This window comes from Salvia miltiorrhiza, chromosome 1 (assembly GCF_028751815.1).
Source record: "Salvia miltiorrhiza cultivar Shanhuang (shh) chromosome 1, IMPLAD_Smil_shh, whole genome shotgun sequence".
Lineage (NCBI taxonomy): Eukaryota > Viridiplantae > Streptophyta > Magnoliopsida > Lamiales > Lamiaceae > Salvia > Salvia miltiorrhiza.
The window spans coordinates 65942284-65966396 of record NC_080387.1 but is presented as its reverse complement, the minus strand read 5'-3'; the positions used below and the strand labels follow the sequence as shown (position 1 = coordinate 65966396).

The following is a 24113-nucleotide window of genomic DNA, read 5'->3' as shown; positions in this document are numbered from 1 at the left end:
CACGAACAAAAATTAAAAGCACATGAAAGACAATATTCACACGAACAAGTTGTATGAAATACATTATTCACACGAATATCTGACATGAACAACAGGGTTCACATGAACAAATATTATAATACACACACAATAATCACACGAAAGACAATATTCAAAAGAACAAGTGACATGAACAATCAAAACGATACAATTCAAGCATAGACACATTAACATCGAAATTTTGACGAATAGAATATAAAATCACAAAGATATGACCTTCTCCGAAATCGTGAGTTAGTGGAGTAATGAAAGATATGTTTGTTTGACCAAAATCTAAAATACCATAATTAAGGGATATTATTTGCATGGAACAAGGAAACTAACGACTGAAGTGAATTGATGAAATACATAACTACCGTTTAACTCAATCTTTATAGGCTGAATGTATAAAGCTTCTCCAGCAGTTAGATTCACAGATTGGATGGCTATGATTAGTTCTTAGGTGTCACAAAAATATATCATTCTCACAGGATCCTCTCTCTCTATATATATATATATATATATATTACATCTATTTCATAAATTATTGAAACTTTTTATTAGATGATTGAACTTATAAGAAGTTCAAAATAAACTTAATTAGTCAAATAACCTGTTAAATCTGAATGTTTAATTTTACCTGAAGGGTAGCATTTTGTTTAACTTCTAACCGTAGCATACAGGACAGCAAATCTCTTGTTAAGATTCTACGACATGAAATATTGATTAATACGCACGTATCATTGCTTACCGCGGGTTCAATAGCGCTAGAATATTTAAATGTCGATAGAAATTGTGCAAGGTAGAAATAAAATAGTTTAGTACGTAATAACCAAAAAATAGAAATTGGTATGGAATGTGAAATTAATTAACATATTTTAGGGGAGAAAGAGAGAGAGAGAGTATAACCTAAACTCGTGAATCATGTGGTGCACAATAATAAAAACCAAGTTTAATGCCAATGCATTTCAAATTGGGGTCATGCATGAATCTTTTGCTTCTGATAATAAAATTCGTGTGCCAACTTTTTACTTATTATAATATTAAAAGTAATTTGGTATTTCTCGAAGTTGTATGACTTTGTGGAAATAAAATTTATAGTTTATTAGTTCCTACATTCACAGTTAGATAGCAATATGTAAAGGATTTATCCAAAATAAAATAAAACCAATTATACTCGATGGGTTACTTCACAAACTTCAATATTGGTCGTCCCATAAATTTTCCAATTCTCACGAATCTCATTAAACAAAATTGTCGACATTTCACATGTCAAAATCTACCAAGCAAAATGAGTAAATGATTTATACGTCATTAAACATTATAGTAATAGTTAAATATTTAGTGAAATATTGTAAATAAAATGAGTAACAGTAACTTCACCACAAAAAAAAAGATAAAATGAGACATATATGTGTGTATATATATAGAGAGAGAAGAGCTACGGCATAAATATTTCTTAACATATAAAATACGAACTACCCTAAATGTATGAATTCTGTGCAGAACACATATGAATTTGTTGTGTAAATATATGAATTGCGAAAAATAAATTTTTTGCTATCTATGAGATTGGAACTCATACCAATGAATTCATTCAACAAGGTGATGAATCAATTATAGATCTTGATGATCTAAGGGCTGAAAATAGTTCCTATTTTATATTCTAAAATGTGTTTTCATTTTAGCCCACATATATATAGGGGCGCGCTCCAGTGAGACCCTCTATTTTTCGTGTAACATGAGTACAATGAATAAGACATATAATACTAATGAACAAAACGTATATCTAATGAACAAGATGTATATACTGATGAAAAATAAAATTTAAAAAATTCGTAATGAATAAGACATATATATTGATGAACAGGGCCGCATATACTGATGAACAATGCAGTATATACTGATGAATAACAAAATTAAAATATTCTGCTCCCTCCAGGATTCGAACCATACGAAAAAAAATCACCCTCCAGATACAATATCAGCCATAGGATTGATAAAATAAACGCACCAGATCGTGCCCTAGATCTCACTAAAATTAGGGGGTCTCATTGGAGCGGCCCCCTATATATATATATAGATGAGTTCAAATAAAAACTTGTTTTATTGTAAGAACTTAAAACCAATCTACACCATTTATTTCTTTCAATTTCAAATTGATTTCAAATTAATTTTAAAATTGAGTGGCAATTTTGTAGTTAGAATAAAATTGAAAGTTTATTTATAAGCTATACAACTTTTTTTTCTTTTCCTTTAACTTCTTATTTTCTATTTTATTTATTTTTTAAAATTATGAAATTCGACTAATTATAAAATATTTGATATGCATATCAAATTAAAGATCATGACAAGAGCTTTATTTTGATATAGATTATGCAAATATTGGATTTAAAATATGACGGCTGCCAAGGCAGACTTTGTTTGCTGACATCTGGAGTATTGTCTTACTCCCTCTATCTCTGTGTTCCTGTGCCGTCTGCATTTTGATCGTCTTCCTGTTGATTCACGTCTCCAGTCGTGGGGTATTTCCCTTGCATCCATGTGTCTTTGTTGTGTGTCTCCTCAATCTGAGTCGTGTCTGCATGTTTTCCTGTGGAGTGAGGCTGCTTTGATTGTGCGGGCTTAGATTAACGGATAAGATTGAATAGTTAGTTTTCACATTTTAAAATTTGAAATTATATATATTATATATATATAGTAAGGTTCCGTTGAGAATGCTAAATATGTTGAGAATTGAGAATTCGTGTGAACACTCACGAACAAGTCAATAATTTTAATGAATAAGTCAATAATTTTATGAACAAACATTTTAGTTTGGGTTCGAATTCTGAAGGGGGCAAGATTTTCATCATATTAAATAAATACATCTGTTCATAAGTTGTATTGTTTATTCATAGAATTTATTGATTTGTTCATTATTTTTATTTCTTACGAAAAATAAAATTCTCAATAGAAATACATGTTAAGTATATTACTATAAGATAACAAATCATGTAGCCTTAGAAGCCAATGCAAGAAGAGGGGTAGCTCTATGTATAGTAATTCCAGCGCGCTCGGTCATGTCCAGGACTACCCCTTTAGGCAATTTCCAATCAAATTTATGCACAATATTTGCTACTAACAACTCGATCATAGCCATGCTATATGTCATCCCGGGACAACCTCTTCTTCCGGCTCCAAATGGGATCCACCCGAAACTTGACTCCTTAAGATTCGTCAAAAATCTCTCTGGTTTAAACTTTTCTGGTTCGTCCCAATAACAAGGGTCCCTGCCAATGGACCAAACATTAACCATCACCAATGTTCCTTTTGATATGTCGTAGCTTTTTACTTTCACATCTTCACGTGCTACCCTATGCGCTAATAGTGGGGCCGGAGGATGATAGCGAAAACTTTCCTTGATTACAGCTTTTAAATACTGCATTTTCCCAATGTCATCTTCGCTTATATCCTTTTTGTCTTTCACGATTTCTCTTACTTCCTTTTGTAGTATTTTCATTACCGTGGGATGTCGTAAGAGTTCCGTCATCACCCATTCCAAAGTTGTGGAAATGGTATCACTCCCACCTTCTATCACATCCTGCATATAATAACATGTTCATGTCATATCATGTCTATAAATTATACTCTTTTGTCCCTTAAACATCTTCATCTTCATTAGGGAAAGTGTCTATAAATTATACTCTTTTGTCCCTTAAACATCTTCATCTTCATTAGGGAAAGTGGCATAAATTTTAATAAAAATTAGTTATGTAAACTAGTTAGGCTACCCCCAATGGTGACCCCGAGGCGGGGTCACCAGAAACGACAAAGTGGGGAGTTTGATTAAATTAAATAGAAAGTCATCAAAAATGGGTGACCTGGGGGATCTGCCGCCCCAGAGTCACGCCCTCCCACTTTTCTCTTTCCATACCACTTGTCAAATTTTAAGTGGTAGATTAAATATTTGAATAAACAAAATTTTATAATGTTTTTTCTTTATAAAAAATATATTAAAATTATATTAAATTTTTTCTTATTTTTTGCTCTTTAAATAGAGCCTAACTTCCCTATATTTTTACACCCAAACAAAAACTCTCTCTTTCTTCATTTCACTATATTTTCATTATGGATCCAAATTTTTTTAATCATCAATTATAATATATGATAATGTTTAATTATAATATAATTACAATTTTTTTTTAAATATTTATTTTATTTATTAAATATAATAAATAAATATTTAATTTAAATTTATATTTTATTTTAGATATTAAGATAATTTAAAAATAAAGTGAAAAGAAAGAATATGTAGGTTGGGTTGGTGTCACCATTGGGAGTAAAAATTATGTTAGGTTGTGGGTTGTGTAGGTGGATGAGAGAGAAATGAATATTTTATTAAAAAGTGAAATAAGGTTGGGTTGGATGAGTGTCACGACTGTGGGTAGTCTTATGTATTTAAAGAGTGGAGAATGTGTCCCACAAAAAATGAATGTTGTAGGGATAATAGTTAGTGAAATTGTTTCTAAAAACATATTAAGAATATATTTTAGGAGGGATAAAAAAAAATTTAAAAAAAAATTGATGGGTAGAATGAGTAACATCAATATACATGAAAATTGTCAAATATGATTACACATTTACACCCCTATTTTTTTTTATAAATTTACAATATTAAATAAAAAAATTAAATGACCGTGCCACAGGAGACTCGAACCAAGACCTTTGACCTTAGGCATTAACCCCTATTTTTTACCCAGCCCAAGAAATATCTAGCTTGCCCAACCTGATTCCATTAATGTGTTCACGATGGGCTTAAATCGGCTAGACCTACATTTTATAGCATAGGCTTGCAAACGGCCTATATGAGGAAGAAGCATGCTAATAGATGAGAGTGTCTATAATTTTCTGTGCCACTGTATCTCATTATTATATATATTGTTTTAATAATATTTTATTTATAAAAATAGATTTTATTAATATAATAGAATTATACTTAACTTTTATTTTACAAAAATTAAAATTTTAAAAACTTATATACCTTAATTTTAGATTTATCAATCCTAATAACCAATTATTAACTAGTAAAAGTAACAATAAATAATAAAAATAATTATATACTTATTCTAACTAGATAGAGTTAAAAATAAAATTAAATAAAGCATATAAAACTGAAATTGAAGAAAAAGAATATGAAAGAAAATAAAAAAAATAAAAAAAAATGAGACATGAAGTGTGGAACAACGAATATCAAGTGATCTAATGAAAATAAAAATTACTATGATGAAACTATTTGTATTTATCGATGTTTAAAATTTAGAAATGGAACAATAAGTCGTAATGATGGATTATTAATTAAGTAATATAATAATTAATGTAGAAAAAGTAAATTAGAATAGAGGATCTGAAGCGAGAATATTGGTGTGAACACTCACCAAAATTAGTGCTTTAATGTTGTCTCTTCCAATAGAAATGGAATCAGCAGCAGCGTTTTCGTCGTAAATCTCAAGCAAAACATCAAGAAAACTTTCTCCACCTTTCTCCAAGATGGCCTTCCTCTTTCGAGCTTCGACACGCTGTCTGATTACATGCTCAAGGAAATCATCGACCTCTTTGCCAACATACTTCAATTTATGATCCAAACCACTAACACGGTCGATCCAGCCCAGCCATGGAACGAAATCCCCAATACTGATGCTCCCTAAAAGTTCCATTAATTCTACCAACAATTTCATGAGCTGCTTCCCATTTCCCATCACTCTGTATTTGGTACCAAAAGCAGATCTACAAATCACATCATTAGTTACCTCGGCAAACATCTCACTCAAATTCACCGTTCCTAAGGATTCTCCAATCCTTTTCACCAGAAGGGCCGTCTCGTCTTCCCTAATAGGACGGAACGATTGGACCCTTCTGGCGTTGAGAAGCTGAAGAGCAAACATGCTCTTCATCTTCCTCCAGTATTCGCCATAAGGCGAAAACGTGATATTCTTACCATCATACATAAGTTTCTTGAAAGCCTTGAAATCAGGGCGGCTAGCAAAGGCGAGATCATGAGTTTTCAAGATTTCTGAAGCGGCATCAGCTGAGGAAACAACCAGCACCGGAACTCTACCGAAGTGAAGAAGCATCAATGGCCCGTATTTTTGGGCCAGTGAGTGGAGGCTCTGGTGAGGTAGTGAGCCGAGTTGATGGATGTGTCCGATTATCGGTAGCTTTGGTGGTGATGGTGGTGATTTCTTTTTTGGATCGGGTTTGTACAACCATCTTTTAATGGACCATAACAGGAATAGTGATAAGAAAGCAGGAAATATGAAGAGATGCAATTGAATTTCATTCATTTTGGAGGCGCTGAAAGCTTTGATATTTTTATAAAATTAATCAATCAACTTAGCTTCATTTATAGGTGCAATATCCGTCCCTGTTTATAAAGAAAGAAGTTGAAGGAATCAACAAGCATTAAAGTGGCGAAAACATATAATCACGCTATATATCCAAATTCAAATTAGCAATGAAGTATTGCGTGTGAATTTTAAGTACCTAACAGTTAATAGCTAGCATGTGTTTGGTGTTTGTAGGCTTTTTTCCAATTTTAAAATCAATAATTAATTATTAAGCTTAATAAATTCAAAGTTGATGGTAATGTAGTGGGAAGTCTGTGCGAGATTTTGGACGGCGGGGACGATATTGTTGGCGTTAGTGTTGAAGCCTCCCAGATGAGGTTCTTGAGCACCTTGTCTGATCCAATTCGCTACAACTGGCGTCCATGTTTATGCGCATGGGCTCGCTGCTGCAGCTGAACCTCGTGTACAGATTCTTGCCGGTGATGCAGGGTATCACAACAGAGAGAAAGAGGTTGGGAAATTTGTGGACTTTTTCTGATGACATGCCATCTATGATTCTATCTAAGAAAATTACAAAAAAATTAACACGAACATTGTGATTGTTGTTGTCCGGAGCGCCACATCAATTTTTCAATAGTTCAAAGTTACACAAAAGATTTGCCATAGTTGAAGGTATAACTTATGATGTGAAAATAATTTAAGATTTAAAGTTGTAATACCCCGTTCTTTTCCTACTAAATTTAGATTAATTTTGAACTTATAAATTATGATGATTGACGCTGGATAAAAGAAAATAAATTTAATTTAATTCCAACAAACAATTTGCAAATTCTTTTATAAATTTTAGTTATTTAAATTTTATGCATTTCATATTTATTTAAATTAAACATTTAGCATTTACACGAATTTTTTTTTAATTATGAACCCTGAAGAAATATTACACTTCCGATAATTTAACCCAAAAGATTTATTTGTTCAATCGACACTCATACCCTATGCTTCCTATCAGCCACCCTACACCATCCCTTGTCATTTCAAGCAACTCCAAAACTCAACTTTTGGCCATGCCTTTGCAGGCAATCCAATCCCAACCTTTCTACCAATTCAAATGCAACCATATTAGTTTGACATTTTGGTGGACGTCGTATTCCTCCAAATAATTGCTGCAATCTTACCAAGAATTAAATGAGTATAGTAACAAGCGGGGTCGAATCACAGAGAACGGGTAATTGCAATCAATTTCCTAAAGATCTAAAATTGGTGTAGCCACCACGCCTTAAAGTGATAGAAAAATTAATTTACTAAGAAAATAAATAAATCAACGAAAATCACACTAGAAATAAATCAAAGAAAAGGTAACTCGGCTCGAATAAATCTATATTAATTTAATAACTCTGTTCATTGACGCAAAGATAAATTAATCCCTATCAACCAACCAGTTATAGGATACCGTGAAACGCAACGGACGTACCCCAATTCCTACTTACTGTGTCGATAGACAGCTGGAGACGCCAGACCTGCTTATTTCCCGTATTAAAATATAACCTAGCTGGAGACGCCAGACCTAGATTTAATATTCTAATAGCATTAAGATGAAGGAACCCAGTTTAGATAAATTATCCTAGATACGCTAGTAATAATTCATCCACCAATTTATTCCTACTACGAACATGGTAGCTTTATCACTAATCAGCTCTATTCCAACAATTACAGATTGGGGGAACCAATTGACTGTAATCCAATTTAACCTAAGTTGGTCAGGCTTAAATTAAATCAGAACTATCTTTAAACACAAGGAACAAATCGAAATCAATAGGAACCAATTTTATGCTCAATTAGGTCTCACAGATTATTAAATTAATACTTCATTATTCTCACCGAATTAATAAATTAGCTACTCATAATTAAACTAGAAACAATCAAATAAATAAAAGCATTCATAAAAATCAAAACAATAAATAAATTGCAATAAAAATAAATCACCACTTTGAAGAATCAAAAGAAAAATTCGTCTGCCAATAGCTTGATGTTCAGCCGCCAACTTTAAGAGAGAGAGAAAAAAGTAAAAACAACAACTAAACCTAAGGAATAAAACGTGTAGTGTAAAACTAAGTCAACCACCAAAATAAACCTAACTTCTATCCTAATATATGCGGCTAAGTGGAAATTGTGGAATCATCCAAAAAATAAGATTTGAGGGATTAACCCCTAAGACCATAAATAACAGCAACCATTCCAATCACTCAACCATCCAACCTCTTTAATATTTAATTAATTTCTCTCTCTTCCACATCATCAATTTTCATCCAACCCAACCACATCTATTTTGAATGATTTATCCATGACCATCCAACCACCCAACCACAATGTTATCTATAATTATTTTTATTATAATTTTTAATCATTAATAATTATTTTTGTTAAAAATAATATATAAAATTATGATTAAAACAAGAAATTATAAAAATTTTAAAACTAAAAATCGAGTAATAACTATGAAATTAAAAGGCAATACAAAAATTACACAAACTAAATTAAAAATATAAATTACAATAATAGCATTGCAATATTACAAACAAACCGTCGATACTAATAGACACAGAAAAATTATACATTCAATTTTCACGGCCAAACTTCTGCCAAATATGCTCGATCAAGTCATTTTTTAAAGCACTGTGAGCTTCTCTGTTACGAACTTGTGATCTATTTCTCATATAGCTAGAGAGACTTGCAATCCGTTCTGTAGAGAACTCAAAATTTGGATCTTCATTTTCTTCCACATCTCCACTCTGATTACTAAATCTTCTAGCTTCCATAAATTCTGCAGGATCACAATAATTAAGGTAAGTGTGCCTCTCATCTTCCACTATCATATTGTGCATAATTATGCAAGCTAACATCACTTTTCCCATCATATCACGATCCCACATAAGACATGGTCTTTTGATAAAATGGAAACGAGCCTGTAAAACACCAAATGCCCTTTCAACATCTTTTCGAGCAGCCTCTTGATGTTGGGCAAACAGTTGGTGCTTCCTAATCTGTGGACCATTAATAGATTTGACAAATACTGCCCATTGGGGATATATGCCATTAGTAAGATAATATCACATATTCTTCTCGTGACCATTTACAACATAACTAACTTCCGGTGCTCGACCTTCCAAGATGTCCTTGAACACAGGAGATTGTTCAAGCACGTTGATATCATTTCTGGAACCCGGAGTTCCAAAAAATGCATGCCAGATCCATAAATCTTGAGATGCAACTGCTTCCAAAATGATTGTCGCCTTACCATTTCTTCCTGCATATTGCCCTGCCCATGCAGTAGGGCAATTTTTCCATTCCCAATGCATGCAATCAATACTGCCCAACATACCTGGAAAACCTCGTTGTTCACCGACATGCAGCAAATATGATAGGTCTTCTTCATTTGGCTTTCTGAGGTATTCATCTCCGAAGTTGTTAATTACACCTTCAACGAATTTTTCAACTGATCGTCTTATGGTTTGTGCACTCATTCGGAGGTATTCGTCATGCAAATCTGCTCCGGTCCCGTATGCCAAGACTCTCATAGCTGCAGTACATTTTTGAATCGAAGACATACCTAAACGACCAGCCGCATCACGATTTTGTTGAAAAAATTGGTCGGTAGCAACGAGTTTGCTCATTATCCGTTCGAACAATGGCTTTCGCATGCGAAATCTGGTTCGAAAAACTTCTGGAGTGTAGATCGGATCGTCAGAAAAGTATTGCTCGAACACACCTTCATGGCCCTTCTCACGTTGTCGTTCAATGAATCGTCGTCGGGCTCTATTTGTGTGGTTTGTAGGTTGTAGGGATAGAGTTGGAATGCTGAAAGCAACATCCTCTATCATGGAGTCAAGTGTTCGATTTCGTAATGTAAGGCGTTCATGCCATTCATCAAATTCGGTGAAGTCGAAAGGATCAAAGGTTGAACTTGAACTATCATCAAAGTTGTTATTTGACGACATTTTGGAAGTGTTGGTTGTATTGATGTAATTGAAATGTATAAATAGATTAAAAAGTAAAGCTATGCATCCTCACACTATCATGCATCTCACATTATCTCTGCACAAATTGTCTTTTACCCTGCGAATCACATGCACCACCTGAATTGTTTGTGTCTGTAGGTTGGACATTTTCATGAGTGAGATTATTTGGAAACTGGGGGTTGGAATTGTTTTCAAAATCTTGGATATGAATATTATCAAGATTAGGATAATAATCTTGAGAATAATTTTGAGAGTTCATCATATTTGGAGAATTTGAGAAGAAATTTCTTGGGTCCATTGAGAAATTGATAAAAATGGGATAAGAGAGGATTTTGAAGTGTGAAAAAATATTACAAATGTCTAGCCTATTTATAGAGAAAAAAAAAGTTATATAAATATTTATATATATATTTATATATATATTTATATATATATATATATATATATATATATATATCATACTATATATAAATATCATACTACTATTTAAATTAAATTTATCACCAATAAAATGGTGACATGTGGACAAAAAAGTAGAGAGACCAGGCGGTCTCATCTCCATCGGCTGGAGACCGAGGTCGGTCTCTTCCAAAATTGAAGCAAAACTTTTTCTTTTTTTTTAATTGCTAATGTCTATGTGGCGGTCGACCACTTGGTGGAGGAGGGCGCCGTTATTCATGGTCTAAGTAGCCGTCCATCACCCAAACATGGGTTTTTTTCGGCCCTCACAAACTAAAGCCCAAACTAATTAATTAAAACACAAGAGTTTAAAGGCTTAAATAAATTTAAAATAATTAGCTCCAAGTCCAATCTCTAATCTTCACTTCAAAATCCACCAACTTCATCAAATTCGCGTCTTTCTCGAACTCACGGCATCCGCCATCTTCTATTCTCCATCCATGCAATTCATGCACAAAATGCCAACGAACTTGGGCAAAATCAAAGAAAAACACACGATAATAAACACAAATCTAGACAACTAATTCACACACATCACATTTCTCACAACTCCCAGCAACTCAAAGCTCTCTCTTCTCTGCCAAGCAAAACACAACCGAACAAGGTAAGCTGTGAACTTTGATTTCCTTCCATAGTCCATCTTTCAGATTTCAAAGAAAGCACTATGTGAGATCCTTTTTCAGCTCCACTCACCTATACCACACGTTTCAGGCTCCACAAACTCAACCGAAAGCTCTCAATGCTTCATCTACAAATCACTCTGCCCATTTTATATCTATTCACGGTTAGCACCCCAAATTCAGTAAAACACTTTTTCCAGTATTCAAATCTCTAATGGATAGCAGGCAACAATTTTACTCTTATGTTATATTCACATATGGATTGAACCAAGACTTTTGAACAAATGACATTTACAAAAATACATATGCATACATTGTCATACATATATACAAGGCATGACTGTTGTTAAAAGAAAAGAAGAGTAGAAGAATGATTTGAAGCATGTTGATAAAAATGGAGTCTTGAGTCTTGAGTCATGTTGGCTTTTGTGGAAGTAATTGTTGTTTTCTGGTATGAGTCGAGTCGGGGGTGGAGGCTGACTGAGGAGGGTGAGAGAGAATCGAGGGAGGCGGCGGCAGCTCATCGTTGTTGTCCGTCCGGCGGTGGTAGTGGTCTACCACTGACTGAGGAGAGAGAGAGATTACGAGGGAGAAGTTGACTAGCGGCGGCGCGGCCTCGCCGGAGGGGCGGCGATTTCGCCGGGCAGATCTTGAGAGAGTGAGGGAGTTATAGTTAAGTGTGTGTGTGCGTGTCTGATGGGGGGAGATGATAATAGGGTTTGATGTATTGGGCTTTAGGTTTGGGCTGGGATTATTCATTTGAGATGTGGGCCGGTTTTTACTTCAGTCTTGGGGCTCCTTTTAAAAAAAAAAAAACGAACTGGACTGGTGCATTAAATTGGGCTGCCTCATTTTAATTAATTGATTGAGCTATCATTAGTTTAATTAATTAATTTAAAGAATGATTTGCATAATAATATTAATATTATTATGTGCATATATGATTAAGCATGAAATGATTTGCATCAAGTATTTTTGTGAGTGAAAGCATTCATGATTTAATTGGTTTATTAATAAATCAAATTATTTAAGAAAATTGAGTAAGAATATTGTTGGTGTCCTTAACTCAAGGATTTAGTTTTAAATTATTTATTTACTAAATTTTGGAAACCCGACGTGATGAATCAAATATGTTTAGTACATCCACTAAGACTTTAAGTTGGCTTCACGAGACCTATTAAGAATAGAATTTCTTGTAGGCTTTATGAACCAAGGGGATTAGCGCTGTTTTCCCAAGACGAGTTTATGTGATTATGATCTTCAGGCTTTGCCTATCCAGGTGGGCTTACTTTCCAAATGTATAAAGTATGATTGAGTTATTAAGCTCTAAATGTTTCAATAAAATGCAAATTATTTATTCAATGAAATGCAAACTGTTTAACCAATAAAATGTTTATGTGCACTCTGCTCTGTTTAAGGCTCGCTACAACGAATCAATTGAGGTTCTCTTATGGCCTAACACGTTATTTGAGAATTGTGTACACTCATTAGATGGCTCGGTGGGTTGATCTCCATCGGGCACTAACTAAGAGGCGTTATAAGGGTGCTTGCTGGATGTGTTCCGAAGCATGTAATGTAAGGGCCTTTCAACTTGTCTGAGTTACGTCCTCAGGGCAAGTGCAATGGGAGAAATAGATCCATCGGTGGCTAAAAGGTCCGGGATCACAGCGAGTAACAGAAAGGGAGTGTGACATGTGCGCACAAATGAAAGAAATTATTTTAACATGCTTAGAAGTGCCTCTTTCAATTTAAAACCTTCTAAGTTATGTCAAGTATGATTGGATAAACTGCTCTTTACGAAAATATGAAATGTTTCAAAAATGCATGCCCACTAAGTACATTAATACTTAGCCCAAAAATACTTTCAAATATTTTCAGGTTGGCTGGCTGGTGCTGACGGGACGGAGCTGAGGCTAGGGTTAAATTCCTATTTTAGACTTCCGCTGTAGCAATCACTCATATCCGTCTTTTGTTATCCCAACTAATGAAGATCTTCATGTTAAATTTTAAATGATATACTTGACCGAGCTTAGGCTCTTCACTACTGAATTTATGCTAATGAATGTCGGTTGTCAAAAGCATGAAACAAAACTTGTGATCCAAAGGGGCATAGCTCGACTTTCAATCCTATTTCGGTTTTAACAAGGTTTTTTCCTTGTTTATTTCTATAAATTAGTTGTACCTCGATTATATTTATTCATTCAAGAATTGGGATGTGACAAAAGTAATATTTACTTTATAATATTTTTAATTTTTTAAATAAATAATTATACTATAAAATTGTAAAATTAATAATGGAATACGATGAGACACAATAAATTATCTGATAGAGGATCTCATCCACATACGTATAAGGTTGAATGAGATCTAAAGACTAAATCGGACCAACATTCCAAAATTCGGAAACCCCAAACAAACCATGTCACTACTACAAAATTTCACATACATAACACTTCATACATAACGGTTTTTTTAAAAAACCGTTATGTATGAGCGCATTTTCTAGAAAAGACAACGGTTCTGAAGAAATCCGTTATCTATGTAGTGTTATCCATAACAATAGATAACAGTATGATGTAATCCGTTATCTTTTAGCGTTATCTATTAGTTACATACATAACGGTTTGATAAACCGTTACGTCAACCGTTATCTATTAACACTTTTTTACAACAGTTTTTTTACCGTTAAGAAATGCGTTATATAACTGTTATGTATTAACATTATTTTTTTTCATAAATATATATTTTTATTAGGTAAAATTCAAAACCTAACTCAAAATCTAATTTTCAAGCTTCTGCTCCAATACTCCTAACACACCCGCCGCCTCCCCCCGGTGACGCCGCGCCGGACGACGCTGCACGAGCAACCGGACGCCGGTGCCAGTGAGTCAGTGACCGCCCCTGCCCCCACCCACCCTGCATCGCGTCGCCTCTGACGCCGCTCTTCTCGCAGCAGCAGATCGAGCGGCGGAGCACCCTTCTCCTCTCCACCGAGCACGAGCAGACCACCCCTCTCCTCCGCCGACGCCGCTCTTCTCGCAGCAGCAGCAGCAGATCGGGCTTTTTGCTTCTCCGTCTGCCACCTACCGCACCCGTCTCTCTCTCTCCGTCCGTTAGGCCTAGCAGCTGTCGCCGATCGAGCTCTCAATCGCAGACCCTAGGAGCCGCCGCTGTCGCCGCCGCCTTCTACAATAGCCACCACCAAGGTAGAATCCCTAATTATTCATCCCTTACGCAAATCTCATTCCAAATCCCTAATTTTTGAACTTTGTTGGTAACAATATGATTTAGATTAGGGCTTTTGCTCGAATTTTTTAAATTATCTGAAGCTATTTTGCTCAAATTTTTTAATTTTGTCAAGCTATTTTGCTCAAGTTTTTGAATTATCTCTTTGTTATTCGATTATCCTCAATTGTATATTTGGTTGGAACCGCCCACGTTTCTACGGTAATTTTGGTGTTATTTTGATGTGTATTTGTTTTGAGATTTCCATGATTATACAGTTTAATTTCTAGATCTGAATCAGCTCTTTTTACCATTTTCCAACTGTTTTTCTCCTTCTGATTACTGCTGGGAATTTTGTTGCATTGTTCGGATAGAAATTGGTTATTAAATCAGAATAGCTTAAGGGAATTGCTCTGTCATTTTCAGGAATCTTGCCAAGAAGGCCAATCAGGTGATTTTATCTAATTTCTAGATTAATGGGGCTTTGGAATGAATTCCACCAACTTTGGATTGACCCTAAATCTGTAAACTTTTAAATCATTATATAAGCTCAAGTATTTGATAAGTTATTTGTTGTGATCTATGTGGGTTCAATCGAGTAGTATCTATGTGGTGTTAATCGAGTAGTATCTATGTGCTTTCAGATGATCGATATTTAATCTGAGCAGAGATGATACTTAAGGATAATTCCTCGAGACTGACGATGTTTTCTCTCTGTCAATGATAGGAACTCGCCACAAAGCTAAGATCAATCGTGTTACTAAAGCGGCAGCTTGATGAAGTACCAGCACAGGCTGAACTAATACAGTACCCGCCTAAGCATCTTCTTCCATCACTTTTGAAATTAACAACACAAAATTCTTACTTGCTCAGTTTTCATCACTTTGTTTGAACTTCTGATTAACAATGCAGGTACGAACTCCGACTTTCTGAACTTAACACTCAAATTCAGGTAAAGAGTTTGCATTTTAATAATATCATAAGTATTTATATCTCTGTGCTATTTGCTTATATATAAGGCTGAACTGCACACAGATTTGTTTGTTTGTAGAAAAAGCTCCGACAAACACGGAAGCACTATGATACATATAATGCTTTGTTGGAGATTAAAGATTTGATGCTCAAAGAAACATCCTTGTTGAATTCAATTAATGTGCAGGTAAAGCTTGTAGAATTAGTCCATCTTTTGTTCTTCCTCAGCATATCATTTTGTGCTTTGGTCTTAATAATTTGCTTGATTTAGTTTCATTGTGATTGGTATCTGGTTGTCTTGTTGAATCTGTTATCACTTCTAGTAACTTTGTGACATCCTCTTATATACCATTCCACACTTTCATGTGGGACCGATGTTTGATATTGTAGCATAATCTCTTTACTAAAATTATGTTCCCATTATTTTTTCTTTATATAAAGTTTGCAGCTTTATTGTGATGGTGGACGCCACTGACATTCAATAAATGTTTGTTCCCCCTTGTAGTTCCAAAATGCTATTACTAGCGCTGATGGGAGGGTAAAACTCACAAACTCCTTGGAGGGAATTTTGAATGGGACTCAACAGGTATCCATTTCGTACGTATATTTCTACCCAAACTGAAATTAATCTAACCATATAACTTTCAATTATCATCTCCAAGAAGCTCTCTTGTGTTTCTGTTCCATGAACTATTATTTTGGGAAAGTATATTCTAGAAAAATACAGATAAGTTTGGATAAGTGAGAGGTGCAAAGTTTGACCAGTTAAGTTGATAGCTTGATTGGACATTTTATTTTGAGGAGACGTGTTTGGTTTACTTGCAAAGAAATGTCAGATTAAGAGATTCTTCTGTTAATGGGGTTTAGTTGTTGAAAATGGGATGCAATCTTTTCGAAGATGGTGTTTTCAATAAAGTACTGAGCATCTTTATAACTGCTGCAATATTGAAACTTGGACAAGGTATATTGATTTCATTGTATTTGAAAGTAAGTCTTTTTCATAGTATTTGTTTGTAACTCTTAAAATATTCATGATGCTTAGATGAATGACTTTTCCTGCAAGCTGATTATGTGCTAGTATTACATGTTAATGCTTCTCTTTAATATGTATCAGTGGACAGATATGTAATCTTTCTTTAAATTTTCGTCTGGTCCTTTTACTTGACATTTGGATGTCAAGGAGAGGATTAATCTGGTATTTTTGTAGTTTATGCACATATGCATCGTGGCATGCCCTTGGTAACATTTCAATGATGCAACTATTGGGAATACATACTGTTGTGAACCAGATATGATCTTCACCTATGATTTTGTCATTGGTTTCTGATAGTTTTCAGCTGATCCCACTGAAACAAAACTTCCATTTTGCTTCTTCCTCATGATATCTATCTGCATAACTGTTGCAGCGATCCTTGATGTAATTCTGAGTTGGAAAGCTAGGCAGAGCATGTCCTTCCATGTCAAGTTAAGATACATTCTAAAGGTTGTGTCGGCTGCTGCTTGGGTGGTCATCCTGCCTGTTACCTACGCTTATACATGGAAGAATGCTCCTGGGTTTGCTCAAACTATCAAAAGTTGGCTTGGCAACAGCTCAAGGGCTCCTTCATTGTTCATCTTGGCTGTTGTAATCTACTTATCGCCAAATTTTCTCGCTGCCTTTCTGTTCCTTTTTCCTTTCGTTCGTAGGTTCCTTGAGAGGTCCAATTATAAGATTGTGATGCTAATGATGTGGTGGTCCCAGGTGTGATGTGTGTTACATTATATTCTCATGGTATTGTTCATTAAAAAAACAGGTGGTAACTTTTGTTTCTATGTTTATGTGCTACAGCCTCGGCTCTATGTTGGTAGGGGAATGCATGAAAGTACCTTTTCTCTCTTCAAGTAAGGCATTAAGGATAAGATCTTTTTGTATTCTATAGCATGATATCTTGTAATAAATTATATCCTTTTCTAATTATCAGGTATACATTATTCTGGGTGCTCCTTACCATTACAAAGTTAGCTTTCAGTTTCTATATCGAGGTGCCTACCTTTCCCATCTTTTTTTATTTAGTCATCATACTATTTTTTTTGAAATACATGGTGGCTATTGATTTCATTTGCACTTTTTATAAGCTGTAATATGGCCCTGTTATGGCTTTAAGCATGGGTCATTTTCATCAAAACCCATTGCTGCTCCTTGTGTGGTCAGCTTTATTGTTATTTGTTCTCCAGAATTTGTGGTCTTCTCATGTTCTGTTAGGGTGTAAGCATTTGTGGACTGAAAGAAGGTGATATCGTATCGATGCTCTGAACTGTATATAGTCATATCAGAACATATTTATGATTTATACTGTAAACTGAGGCATCTTGATATCTTGTGTAGATATGTGGAATTTGAACTTTACATGGATAAGTTTCCTATCCTTTGCTCTTTGGAAATTTGTTAGAAAAAAAAAAGACCCAAAGGTTTAGTTAGATCTGGCTGATAACTAACAAAATATTGAGGTTTAACTCCATCATATTCCTTGAATGTACATATGCATGAAGAACAATGTCTTTTTCCTTTTTATCATTTCTTCAGAAGGGGATTTTCTCAATCAATAATGCTAGTGTATGCATAATATCTTTTTTTAACACTATTTTCCTTTCATATAACTGAGTATTTGACAAGTGGCGTATATGTTTGTATGTTATCAAGGGATGTTACTTTCAAAAAGGGAGGAAGATCAAGATGAAGATGAGCGCGAAGGAAGCCTTTGAGAGGTCAATGAGGACTTTGTCGGAGTGGATAAGCCAGGAAGTGAATCGAAATATGTAATGATCTTAGATACTTGATACTTGGTTCATTCGGATGATAATGTACGAATATTTTGGATAATATATAATATTGTTATTGTTGATTTTATCATTTTGTTGTTTTAAAGTTATTTATTTATTTCTTGATATAAATAACATAAAAATTGAGAAAAAAATATTAAATATTAAAGATAATGGTTAAAATCGTTATAAAAGGTACAAAAAACCGTTATCTATGTCTTACAATATTTTTTTTTCCATATTATAGTTAACAGTTTTTTATACTTTTTATAACGGATAAATTCTAATACATAACGGATAAATTCTAATACATAACAGTGGAAAATCGTTATCTTTTTCTTACAAAGATAACGGTTTAAACCGTTATAAAAAGTATAAAAAACTGTTAACTATAATATGAAAAAATATATATTATGGAATAGATAACGGATAAATTATAATACATAACAGTCGAAAACCGTTATGTATAATCAATATAGATAACGGTTTTATAACCGTTATGTATGTGTGGTTGTACTGTTATCTATTCCCTTCATAGATAACGGTTTTATAACCGTTATGTATGTGTGGTTGTACTGTTATCTTTTCCCTTCATAGATAACGGTTTTTAAACCGTTGTGTATGACACCTATAATAGATAACACCACTATACACAATGCTTTTTTTGCTCATAGATAACGGATAAAATCCGTTATCTATGTGCGTTTTTCTAGTAGTGTGTAAACTAATTTTAATTAGTTTGTGAATATCAAATTAAGTATGAAATCAATCACCTATATGAAATAGGCAAGTAAATATACTCAACCAACAAACATATAGTTGGTTTGGTGGGTTAGATAGTGTCATATAAAATTAGTCTTGTTTTATAAATTTTGATCTCTTATGACAAAATTAATCTCAAATTAATCATAAACTAATTCAATCTCATGCCAATTTAATCTTAAGTACCCAAACCAAAGACATAATTGATTAGTTGCCGCATTAATAATTGAATTATTGTAGTGTGCTAATCTATAGTGGTATAAAACTAATACACTATCCAATTATCACTTATCATTATACAACCAACAAATATCACTACATCTACCAAGGAGCCCTAAAATATTGTAGGTCGGCTCGTGGACTTTGCAGTAAGATATGATATTGTATCGAAGATTTTCAATAGATAAATATATAACTTTTTTAGTTACTGTGGTATACCGATGTATATCGACATTACGGTATATATAATACTATAGTTTACCAGTATATTGTCTTATGCCGCAATTTTCAATATATAGTATTATACTTGTACATGTCGGTATGCACAGTTGAACACGCGCGCGCGTACACCCACATGTATATATATACATTGTAAATTATTAATGACAAATTATAATATCCACTTTTATGTATTTTTATTTTCATAAAATCCTAATATATATTTTGATGTACTATTTTAATATAAAAAGTTAAAATCATAAATAGAGCAATTAATTCAATGAGACTGAGATATATATCAATATAAGTAAATATACAATATAAATAGATTGACTATGAGATCATGCTTTATAACTCATAAATATACTTTTAACCTAAATGAGTGGGGGTAAATATAATCAAATTATATTAAATTAAAATAAATAATCGATTAATTCAATGAGAATGAGATATCAATATAAATAACTATAAAATATAAATGGACTTACTATAAGATAAAGATAAATATATTTCAGAATTCATAAGTAGACTTTTAAAAGTAACTGGTTGATTAACATTATAGAATGATGTATATAGCATATATTGATTAAATGCCATATTTTATAAAAAAGACAAAAAGAAAAATCTAAACCCTTGAAGGCACATAGACGCCGACTAAGGCCTGAACCTCGTTAAAACATTTTTACGAAAAACCCAAAGAAAAAATCATAAAAAGGAAAAAAGAATTAATATATAATTGTAGTTATGATTATAATTATAAAATAAGTTGCAACTAACTTGGTGAATCGTAAATGAACGGATGAAGGTTTAATCGGTGAATTATTATCGAATTATGAATTATACCTAGTGTTTGATCGAGAAAAGTGAGAGAGAACAATTGAATTGCTTTAAAACACAAGTGAAGTTGATGTTGTATTCAAAAGTAGTGAGAGCGTGTGTTACAAAGCACGAGTGCATGGGTATTTATAGATTACATGCTAAGGATAAAATAGTAATTTCGCCTCTAAAAACATGCTCCACGCGTGGTCGAGGGCATAATGGTAAATTCGTTCACAGGCGGGCGATTCCTCTGCTCTGGTGCATGGGCAAACCGCCTTTCTGTTCCTTAGTGACTTCTCTGGCGAGAGCCATTCCTCTGGCGACATCCGTTCCTCTGACAAAGATCATTCCTCTGCTCTGCATATATTACTCTTCATCATAACTTATATAACAACTCACAGTAACATAAAAATAATTAGAATTTTCAAGTAGATGGACTTTTATTGTTGAGACTTGAGACGTTTTAACTTGTGATATATTTTAATTATTGTGATGTTTTTATATTTATTAGATGTCGTAAACAAGTTTTAAATAAATAAGTTATCGGTATATCATGTATCGAGTTTTGGCAATGACCGATATAAAGTGACGTAGTTAGACTTTTCAGTTAGGGGGCCCAAAATATTTATTTCGTCCTAATTAATTTGATCAATATTTATTTTTTGATTGTTCTAATTAAGTTAATTAATTTTGTTATATAGAATAAATATATGCAAAGAAACATATAATCATTTACTCATTTTATTACCAAACACACTTAAAACACTAGTTTCTTAAATTTAGAATAAAAAAAAAGATGATCAACTTAGGTAGGACGAAGAGAGTAATAATCATAATATTATAATAAATTCATAAAAAGAATATAAAAAGACTCCAAATAAATAGCAATTTTAATAAAATCACAATTCTGCATTAGTTGCATCATAATATTACAAAAAATAAAAAAACAAATACCCTACCATAATAACATTTCCCTTCTATTTTTGCTAAGAGCATTACCAACGCTTGCACCCACTCCAACAATGGTATTGCACTCACTTGGGTGCAATAGATTTTATTTTATTTTTGAATTAGTTTTATTCTAGTTTCCATTTTAAATTTACAATAATTGATAAATTAAAATTTCATTGAATTAAAATTCAAATCCTACATTGATTGAAATAAAGTTGCAATACAAGAAATTAAAATCCTAAATTACTTAAATTAAAACAAACATAAAATAAAAAATCCTAAAAATCTAGCGGATGTTGTTTCGTTGCTTGATCTCCGCCACCTTGCACATGTGAAACGCCAATTCGTCGGGATTCATTTGAGAGGTGTCCTGGCTCATCAACATGCTATCGGCGAGGTCACGTTGAACTTGGGAAAACGTTTCCATTGCAGTCACCATATTCGCCATGTACCCGAGAGCTTTTTGGTTATCTTCCGACGTCTCTTCGACCTTTTTATTGCCTTTCCGTTTGTCTCTCTTGGCCGCCTTTTGCCCTTGGGGCCGGGTGGAGATACTCGCGTCGCTAGAAGTCGTTGTGGGAAGACCGTCGGAGCCCTTTGATCGTTTGTCTGAATGGACATCGGAGTGAACATCCTCGCCGAGACTTGCAAATTTCTTGGACTCGCGCAAGATCTTCCATGCATGCGGATACCGGAACGGAACACGGTACTCGGCTAGCCACATTGCCTCTGCTTGCTCCACGATTTGACCATCACTCATGCCTGATTTCCATTGATCGTGACATTTTTTGTGCATGGCCTCAAACCTCTTCGAATCCTTCGCCACCCGTTGAAAGAGAGATTTGATTTGCGTGACGTCGCGTGAAATAGATCCTCGAGGCTTTTCAGCATTGTATTGGGTGCAGATGGAGCCCCAAAACTTCGCCCCTTTTTGGTCGACACCCACCACAGAGTCGTGGGTGTGCTCGCAATACAAACGACAAATTAGCACCGTTTCTGGCGGATAATAGTTGCTACGTTTGGCCGGCGGCATAGAAGCAATCTCCTTCACGTCGGGCTCGGGGTCGGCAACGGCGGCAAAGCGGTGATTCAAATTGGTGGCCGCCGCTTGAAAGGCATTCGATTCTTGCGTGAACGGCGAGAATCCTTGCCTGGAAGCATTTGATTCGTCGGGGGATGGATTTTGAGGGTGTTCACGCCAATAGTTGCTCCAATCGCCTTCCATTGCTATTTGTTGAAATAATATAAGTAGAAGATGAAGAAGAAAATGAGGAGAATTATAAATGTTTGAGGTATTTGTTGATATATATATATAGAGGTGATATAAGAATTTTAAAAAAAAAAAACCAACGGATACAAAAAAACGGATAGAAAAAAACGGCTATCTGCCGATTTTAATTTTTTTTTTTTTAATTTTCCTTTTTTTTGGGTTTGAAAAGGGGCGTGTGTAAACACGCCCCCTCCTTCGCTCCCACAGCAGGCGGGTGCGTTCCATCGCCCCCCTCCCTTCGCACCCGGGTGCAGCAACGGCGCTGGGTGCGATAGGCCGGGTTCGATCCGGCCTTCGCACCCAGCGTTGGTGATGCTCTAAGATATCAAACAATCATTAACTCATCTCATACGATTGCGTAGAGAGAAATTGAGATTATTGCTAAAATAATACATTTATGTATTTATTGAATATTAAATGTGAAATTACTAAAATACCTCTAATATTTTTTAAAATTTTCAGTGGGGCCCAATGCCCCCACTGGCTACGTCACCGCCGGTATACCATAATTTCGATATAATATCGACAATTCTGGTATATTGTGAAAGTCGGTATATCTAAACAAAGGTACCGTAAAAGTATTTTGTACTATCCATACCGTAATCAAGGTATACCGTAGGTAAAGATAAAGTAAATATATAAGATTTCTTCATACTGAAGGTAAATGTGTATAATGTATGACGAATTTAGTAAGGTATATTTTACTGTGTGTACACAACATATGTTAAATATTTAATTTTCATGTTATATTTCTAAATGGAAGAACAAAAGGATGTTGAGTTTGCTACAAATTAATCAACATGTGTTGGTATTATTGAAATATTTTAATAGTACAAATCAATCAACATGTGTTGGTATTATTGAAATATTTTAAGAAAAGTGTCGTATTCACACATATCAATATCTATATCTATATTAATATATTAAAATTGAGTAATCTTATAATTTTTTCCAGCATTTTCCCTCGAAATCACCTATTCATTGCGCTCAAATTTTTCACAATGGGTGCATTTACTTTGATAGTAAAATTTTCATTTGAAAAGGATGGATAAAAAAAGGTGAGATAATATTATATTTTTCTCTTTTTTATTATGTGTTTACTTTGTTAGAAATAGTTAGATAAAAAAATTAAAATATTAGAAAATATTTTCACACCCTCCCAATAGAATAATATTATCTAACATTTGTGAGAAAATGAGTGAAAAGGGGCTGGTCGAATAAAATTTCCAGCCTGACCGGAGAAAATTATCCATCATACGAAACATGTGAAAATAATGGAAAATATACTTTTTCAAACCTTTTTTTATCAAAGTAAACACACTCATGTATACAACTGTAGGCAATTTTAGGTACTGCAATAATAGGTCCTATAACTATGCACCATATTCATAGATGAAATAGATCCTATTATTCTACAATAATTCAATTGTAGATGCAA

The 24113-nt window shown here is 33.9% G+C and overlaps 4 protein-coding genes across 4 annotated transcripts; 1 reads left to right on the top strand and 3 right to left on the bottom strand.

The window, feature by feature from the left end:
* Positions 1-2891: 2891 nt before the first annotated feature.
* Positions 2892-6611, bottom strand: LOC131005118 (cytochrome P450 71A8-like). The gene is made up of 2 exons (XM_057931932.1): positions 5436-6611; positions 2892-3601 (listed from the first exon to the last, which is right to left on the bottom strand). The coding sequence occupies exons 1-2, from the start codon at positions 6339-6341 to the stop codon at positions 3011-3013; spliced, it is 1497 nt and encodes a 498-aa protein (XP_057787915.1). The 5' UTR covers positions 6342-6611; the 3' UTR covers positions 2892-3010.
* Positions 6612-9451: 2840 nt separating this feature from the next.
* Positions 9452-10334, bottom strand: LOC131011753 (uncharacterized). Its single transcript, XM_057939592.1, has one exon. The coding sequence runs from the start codon at positions 10220-10222 to the stop codon at positions 9452-9454; it is 771 nt and encodes a 256-aa protein (XP_057795575.1). The 5' UTR covers positions 10223-10334.
* A 3718-nt stretch (positions 10335-14052) lies between these two features.
* On the top strand, positions 14053-18523 carry LOC131005116 (callose synthase 3-like). Its single transcript, XM_057931931.1, has 9 exons — positions 14053-14645; positions 15392-15471; positions 15577-15616; positions 15700-15823; positions 16142-16597; positions 17043-17377; positions 17465-17517; positions 17598-17658; positions 18317-18523. The coding sequence occupies exons 5-9, from the start codon at positions 16513-16515 to the stop codon at positions 18434-18436; spliced, it is 654 nt and encodes a 217-aa protein (XP_057787914.1). The 5' UTR covers positions 14053-14645; positions 15392-15471; positions 15577-15616; positions 15700-15823; positions 16142-16512; the 3' UTR covers positions 18437-18523.
* Positions 18524-21691: 3168 nt separating this feature from the next.
* LOC131011748 (uncharacterized) lies at positions 21692-22438 on the bottom strand. Its single transcript, XM_057939579.1, has 2 exons — positions 21842-22438; positions 21692-21727 (listed from the first exon to the last, which is right to left on the bottom strand). The coding sequence occupies exons 1-2, from the start codon at positions 22436-22438 to the stop codon at positions 21692-21694; spliced, it is 633 nt and encodes a 210-aa protein (XP_057795562.1).
* Between the last annotated feature and the right edge of the window lie 1675 nt (positions 22439-24113).

Excerpts from the sequence above, each read along its gene's own strand:
- LOC131005116 (XM_057931931.1), top strand. The coding sequence starts at position 16,513 with ATGGGATGCAATCTTTTCGAAGATGGTGTTTTCAATAAAGTACTGAGC. Across the intron at positions 17,518-17,597 it reads AGTACCTTTTCTCTCTTCAA|GTATACATTATTCTGGGTGC; the intron begins GTAAGGCATTAA and ends TCTAATTATCAG. Across the intron at positions 17,659-18,316 it reads CTTTCAGTTTCTATATCGAG|GGATGTTACTTTCAAAAAGG; the intron begins GTGCCTACCTTT and ends TATGTTATCAAG.
- LOC131011753 (XM_057939592.1), bottom strand. The coding sequence starts at position 10,222 with ATGATAGAGGATGTTGCTTTCAGCATTCCAACTCTATCCCTACAACCT.
- LOC131005118 (XM_057931932.1), bottom strand. The coding sequence starts at position 6,341 with ATGAATGAAATTCAATTGCATCTCTTCATATTTCCTGCTTTCTTATCA. Across the intron at positions 3,602-5,435 it reads ACATTAAAGCACTAATTTTG|GATGTGATAGAAGGTGGGAG; the intron begins GTGAGTGTTCAC and ends TATTATATGCAG.
- LOC131011748 (XM_057939579.1), bottom strand. The coding sequence starts at position 22,438 with ATGCCGCCGGCCAAACGTAGCAACTATTATCCGCCAGAAACGGTGCTA. Across the intron at positions 21,728-21,841 it reads TCGGGTACATGGCGAATATG|GTGGCGGAGATCAAGCAACG; the intron begins GTGACTGCAATG and ends CACATGTGCAAG.